Consider the following 6,678-nt stretch of genomic DNA (forward strand, 5'->3'; position numbering starts at 1 on the left):
ATAATAAACCACTAAAATATCCTTAAAAATATATTGTTCTTTTAAATAATACTTGCGTTCCTGATTTTTTAAACATAAATATTTTAATTTTATCAAATTTAAAAATATATATTTTTTAATATATATGAAAAAATTCATTTAGTTTGGTAAAAGCAAAATATAGGGTTTAAACTGAGCTTTAAAAATAAAGAGACATATTTATTAGTTTTATATAATTTAAGAAAGAAAAAATAATTCATCCTAATTAAAAATGTTGCAATGTAATAATAATATATATGTTTAGTTTTTTTTTTCCTTCTTTTTAGGAGATATAAATACCAAGTTCTGAGGATATAGCCTTCTTCATTTTTACAATAAAACTGAATATCACATAATAAATAAATAAATAATAAGATTTGAATTTGATACTTTATATATTTTTACACTTTAAAAATGAAAAAAAAAACACTAAATTACATGTAGTTCGCATTAAATTATATTTTCTCACTCTATTTTTTTAATACACTAAGCAAAATAAATTAAACAAAATAAAAGCTTTTATCTTTATTAAAATTTATTCTTAAGACAAAACTTTTATGAGTATAGATGCATATCATTATCATATCCGATCACGAAATACAATACGCTCCTATCTTATTGTTGAATCTGCGAAGGAAATCAATTCAGAATTTTAAAAAGGGTATTAATACTAAAAATTTAAATTTTTTGTGCTTTTGCCTTTAATTTATTTTTTTTTATGACATAATAATTTGAATTTTAAAAACGTTTTACAATTTTATTTAATTTTGAATTTCAAATGGGTGACCTGTATTTTTTGTGACATGGTATGCTTTATATCTTTTTTTAAATAATTTTTTATGAGACCTACAAGACATAAATGTCATCTTTTATCATAAATAACTCTTGATTAATCCTAACTAAAATTGTAAAAATATCTAAAAGAAAATTCTACTCATATTTCTATGGATTTCTACATTGTAAAGAGGAGTGAAATTCAATTTCATTGCGCATGATTCTTGAATCATTTGTGGTGGTGGCGGTGGAGAAGAGGGAGAGAAAGTAGAAAAAACCTCTAAAATCTCTTCTTCTTATCAAAATCACTACGCTTTTGCTCTGTCTCTCGGCTGGGAAAGAAGGTGAAGGATTGAAAAAAGAAGCTTTTGCTCTGTCTCTCGGCTGGGAAAGAAGGTGAAGAATTGAAAAAAGAAGCTCCACATTTTCCACTCTTTCAAATCTCGAGCTCCGTGAAATTAGAGAAAGAAGCTCACATTTTCCTTTAGCTTCTCCTCCAAATCTTGTTGATGCAATCCATGGCTATTATGATTGTCGACAGTTCCCTACTTATAGCTGTCATGACTATCGACTATTCCCACTCAAACTCTATGGAATTAGAAATCGAAGCTCTATATTCTTTTAGATCTAACACTTTCTTTTTAGGAATTTTTACTGAAATTAAAAATTTTTACAACCTTAAGTAAGATTAACCAAATGTTGTCACATAATATAGCATCCTATATGTTTTGTGGGTCCTATCAAAAATATTTAAAAAAATACGAAATATACCACGTTGCCAAATAACATACGCTCATCCATCTTAAATTTAAAATTACATAAAATCGTAAAATATTTTTAAAATTCAAATTATTTTGTTAAAAAGAAACGGTTTGAATTAAAACGTAGAAGTATAAAAAATTTTGAATTTTATTGCGAAAACCTTTTTAAAAATATAAATTTATAACTTAATTAATTTTTATATAATATTTTTAAATACACCGAATATATTCTATAGCATTTTTACTAATTGTAATCAAATGTAATTAAAAGTACAAAAATTATTTTATTAAATTTACTTACATCCGCAGAATATAGTCTCGTATATTAAAAGGCACTAATATAAAACATCTTGACATGCATAATAGAAGGGGAAAAAAATTACAAATTCGAATGTTGCATTTTTTTTTCATAAATAAAATCGTACAACTTTCTAAGCTTAACAAGAGACATAATGATTTTCCTATGTCTAGAGGTACATAATTCTCCATGGACCTTTAATCAAAGGGTGCAAAACTAGGTGATCGTCAATCATGATTGGATTTTTCAGACTAGGTTCTGTGATTTCAGAGGCCTTGGAAGAACTTTGTATTTAGTTAGCAATCTTCGATTTGGCTTTCTGCCAACATCAAAGGTGGTGAGTACGGTTGTTGGGGTGGTGGAGAGGAGGAGGAGCTGCGGCGGTGGCATTTACATTGATGGGCGGAGGTGGTGGACACTGGTAACACTTTGTGAAGAGACCAAATGTATCAATCTGGTGTATGAAGTTTGTCATGCTCGCCCACCCACCAAATCCAAACCCAACAATTAGGACCCACACCACTACAAACACATTTATCATGTACGCCCCTACCCATCTCCCCACGAACTTCGGTGGCTGCTCCACTGCATTCTGCATATCATAACCGTGCATCAAATGCAAAACTAATTACATCCAACGGTTATAAGCAAAGCTGATCTGAAACTATGTTACTGCATGTAGGAAATTTGATCCCTAAATCCATATCAAGAAAAGACAATGTGTAAAGTACAGCCCAGATCTGGGAATCAGGTACGAGCTGATACTCTGCATCAATATTGCAGCAAGAATCTCGTGCCTTTATCAGCTACAGATTAAGCAATAACATTCCGCCACGTTTGCTATAGTTATTTTATTAAACTATTAGAGAAAGCGCCGGGGACTGGTCTGCTAGACGGTGACCGCACGCTATTATTACCCTCTGCTTTGTTTTTTTTTTTAACCTCAAAGTACCCCTGCGTTTTCTACTTCTTTACACATTTCTTTAATAATAAACTAATTAATGAATTTTTAATTCCCTTGTCCTTCTCAGTCAAACTTTGACTTTTATCTGACAACATTCCACGCGGCATTTCTGTTTTCTTTTTGCTAATTAAGTTAATTAATAATAATTAATTTTTTAAAAAAATTTACTAATTACTCCTTAAATTTTTTGAAAAAATTTACAAGAGTAGGGCGAAGGTACCTCTCTTGCAGCGCCTGATCTGAAGGTGAAGATGTGGGCCAGCGCAGGGATGATATATACGGTGAAGCTAACAAGGAGAGATCCAACCGTAGAATTGATGGGTCCAAAAAATGGGAAGATGATAGCTAGAAACCAAATAGGAATGACCACAGGCAATCTGGCTGCAGCTCTCTTGCATAAGCTCTTGCACTCATGCAACCCAATTGCTTTCTCCCACACAAAGTACAAAGGAGTGCATGCAAACCCAAATGTTATAAACTGCACCCAATAACATCTCACACAATTAAAATTACTTGTTACTATAATAATAGCTAATTATCATTACATAATATAATAATAATTTTGGGGTTTTTAAGAGGAAGGCTAGAGTGCATGCCTGGTGAATGAGCATTAAAATGACAGCCATGTCTCTGAAAGGAGATCTTGGGAGGAGAGAAAAAGCGTTGGAGTGATTAAGAAGCATGTCTCCAAATGCCCAGTAGACAGCTGCTGCTGAGGGAAGCGTCAGCGTCAGCACATACAGAGTTGCCAGTAAATATATAGCCTTGAATTTCTGAGGCTTCCACATTGCGTGCATGATTTCTCTGTATTCCCATTTCACAATCAGAATTTCTCTACGTCCCATGAACATAAATAATTTCCAAGGAAAGAAAAGAAAAGAAGACATGAAATCTTAAAAAGGAGGAACCACAGATAAGCTGGACCCCTGTTTGTTTCTTATAATGATAAAAGCAAAAGCAAGAAACTGAAAGATGATTGGCTTTTATATAATGAAAAAGGAAGAATAGGGTTCCAAAGGACACAGAGACTTTGCCTCCCACGCCTGGGCACTTCATTTGGAAATTTTAAAAGGAAAAAAGAAAGAAAAAGAGAAAGCTTAGCTAAGAGATTACACTCACATGGTCAAACCATGTCTAAGCCAGACCATGGTTTCGTCATTTTCTTTATCTTTTTGTTGATATACGTAGGATTAGGTTGAGTCATTTTGAAAATGACGTTAAATGGAATTATAAAACAATACATATACAGTTCAAATGAATAAAAAAAAAAAATCCAAACTTGTCTTACACAGTAACAGCATGTCCTCCAAATGTATAGAGAATGTTTGTGGCCCCAGTGAAGTATAGCACTATCTTGTTTGGACCCGAATGCTTCACTCCTTCCACCTACACAATCAAATTTATTGGTGTGATTTCGACTAAAATTAGAATTCACACTTGAGATTTTTTAATTCTGAAAACGACTCAATAGACCTGTTTGAGAGGTTTCTTTGGTTCTTTGGCATTGGGATTGAGACAAGCAGCTTATTAATTAAATGTATTAGTTAAAATATATAATTACCCCAAATCTAATCTAGCTTAGTGAGAGCTTTGACAGGGTTTTTGGAATTGTCAATGGAGACAAGTGGGATTTGTTTTGACTGGGTTTTAGGGTACGCCCAACATGCAAGGGACAGATTGTCCGTAAGAGAAGGGGACACGTGTTGATTGTCTATAATTGTATGGAAAAACCATGCACAGAGAAATCATTCAAGGAATGAGAGAGATTTATTTTACCTGGCCATGGAGGAGAGAAGCAATGGTGAGGTACCAAGCAGTGTAAGTTGTCATGAGGAGGCCAAGAAATGACCAGATTCTGTAATTGTGAAATGAAGGAATAAACACAGTGGTGGCGCAACAAGCTCCGAAGATGTAAGTCCAAGTTCTCTTGTCCAGATTGTCGTTTATGTAATATATGTTGCTGCAAACGACATGCAAACATTTTAATATTAAACAAAGAAATAAATATATATATACAAGTAGCTTGAAGCAGAACATGGTCAGGCTTGTGATTCCTTTTGTTTATCTATTAATGGAGGATGGAGTTAAAGGAAGAGACAAAACGACATAGTATACCTAGCACAAGCTATGAGTTGAATGACAGATCCAAACAGAAGAAAAGTGCAGTTAAATGCCAAACCCACATTCCTCCAGTGTTTCCCTAGGAGCCCATCAAGAACTTCAAACCACTGCTCATCAATGGAGACAAAGAAAACCCAAAAAAATAAATAAAACAAAGGAAACCCACGTTAGGACGTGATTAATTTAATTGGCCAAACGATAGATGAAAGAGAAAGTTTTGTCTTTCTTATAATGAAAGGATTAAAATAAAGAGAAAAAAAAAAACCTGAATGACATGGTTCCTGAAATCAACTTTTTCTCTTTCTTTTCTGGTTCTGTATTCTACATAAAGTATGCTAATGAGATAAGCTGTCCAGCTACCCAACAGTCCATAGAAGAGCTGAAACAGTACGCCAGATAGCATTCCTAGTTGTGAAAACGAGTATGGCAAAGTAAGCAATACTTGAGCCACCTGAAAACAAAGCAAATGAAACCAAACCCATATAAGATAAATAATTTTGCAGTGGATGAACATTTATGCAGACAAGGAAACAGAAAGAAAATGATTCTAAGGACCTGATTAGAAGCACAGCTAAACCAAGCATCATAAACAGAACCACCATGCCACAAAAACTTAGACAGCCTCGTTTTCATGTTCCTAGAGTTCCCTTCAGTTTCCATCTCCACATAATTCCCTACGATCACAGTCTCCACCACCTTATCAGCTGCCATCTCTCTCTCTCTCTCTCTCTGTGATGAGAGTTCTCAGATCACTTGCTTTGTTTTACTCTCCAATGGTGACTTTGTAAAAGGGTGTGTGTTCTCTTCTCTTTATGCAATGTAAAGAAGGGCTGTGAGATTGAGAATGGAAGTGAAGAGAAGAAGATTGGTGTAGAGGTATATATATAAGACAGGAGAAGTTCTTGAAGGGTGGGAAAGGAAGCGTTCGAAAGGTAATTTAGATGAGCGGTTTTGGGAAGCGAGTAAATCTGCCTTTTAGAAATTAATACAACAAAATATAATTATAGAAGGGTTAGGCTTCCACAGTTGCACTCCTAGCTTTTGCAACTGTTTTCTGTTAATATTATTTGTGTTAAAGCTTTTGCTTCGCTGCATAATAATTTTTTAAAGTGGTATTTAGTGATTTAAACACTATTTGAAATAATAAAGTGTGGTTTATGAAAAATAAATTGTTTTGATTTTTAATTAATAATAATTTTAAAAATAATAAATTAAAATAACCAATATTTTTTGATAAATTTTTTAGTAATTAAAAGGTAATTTTTGCTCTTTCAATTTTTAATTAAAAATTTAAATGAATTATTGTAAAATCATATAAGACTTTTACTTTTCTTTAAAATAAAAATTTTTTTAAGTTAAAAATTTTTTTTGTCAAAGATATTTCATTATTGAAAAATGCCAAAACCTAATATAAAAGAATTCCAAAAGGATTCAAATTTACAAAGTAAAGTGTAAGATAAACCCAATACTCTAGTTCAAAGCTCATAAAACCCAAGAAACTCAACACAAAATAAACCTTATTCTCAGACGTGGATATGACCAAAAATAAGATCTAAGGCTAAGTAAACACAAGGTCGTCGCATCCTTGTAACTATTTGGAGAGGCTTCATCGCACAACACTAGGTCTCCAAGTTGGAAGGTCATGAAAGTAGCTGGAAGGTCATAAAAGGCATCAAAATTAAAAGTAATAGATTCTTCACAACTACTCATAACTAACGAAACGAAGGCTAAAGAAGAGAGAC

At 32.8% G+C, this 6,678-nt stretch overlaps 1 protein-coding gene across 1 annotated transcript; it reads right to left on the minus strand.

Annotated features, from left to right (window-relative positions):
- Positions 1-1,853: 1,853 nt before the first annotated feature.
- LOC110626155 (auxin transporter-like protein 5) lies at positions 1,854-5,888 on the minus strand. Its single transcript, XM_021771923.2, has 8 exons — positions 5,492-5,888; positions 5,202-5,387; positions 4,931-5,043; positions 4,592-4,775; positions 4,104-4,201; positions 3,412-3,619; positions 3,036-3,293; positions 1,854-2,443 (listed from the first exon to the last, which is right to left on the minus strand). The coding sequence occupies exons 1-8, from the start codon at positions 5,645-5,647 to the stop codon at positions 2,180-2,182; spliced, it is 1,467 nt and encodes a 488-aa protein (XP_021627615.1). The 5' UTR covers positions 5,648-5,888; the 3' UTR covers positions 1,854-2,179.
- Between the last annotated feature and the right edge of the window lie 790 nt (positions 5,889-6,678).

This window comes from Manihot esculenta, chromosome 11, assembly GCF_001659605.2.
Source record: "Manihot esculenta cultivar AM560-2 chromosome 11, M.esculenta_v8, whole genome shotgun sequence".
NCBI lineage: Eukaryota > Viridiplantae > Streptophyta > Magnoliopsida > Malpighiales > Euphorbiaceae > Manihot > Manihot esculenta.

Excerpts from the sequence above, each read along its gene's own strand:
- LOC110626155 (XM_021771923.2), bottom strand. The coding sequence starts at position 5,647 with ATGGCAGCTGATAAGGTGGTGGAGACTGTGATCGTAGGGAATTATGTG. Across the intron at positions 4,776-4,930 it reads CAACTCATAGCTTGTGCTAG|CAACATATATTACATAAACG; the intron begins GTATACTATGTC and ends TGTCGTTTGCAG. Across the intron at positions 3,294-3,411 it reads TTTTAATGCTCATTCACCAG|TTTATAACATTTGGGTTTGC; the intron begins GCATGCACTCTA and ends TATTGGGTGCAG.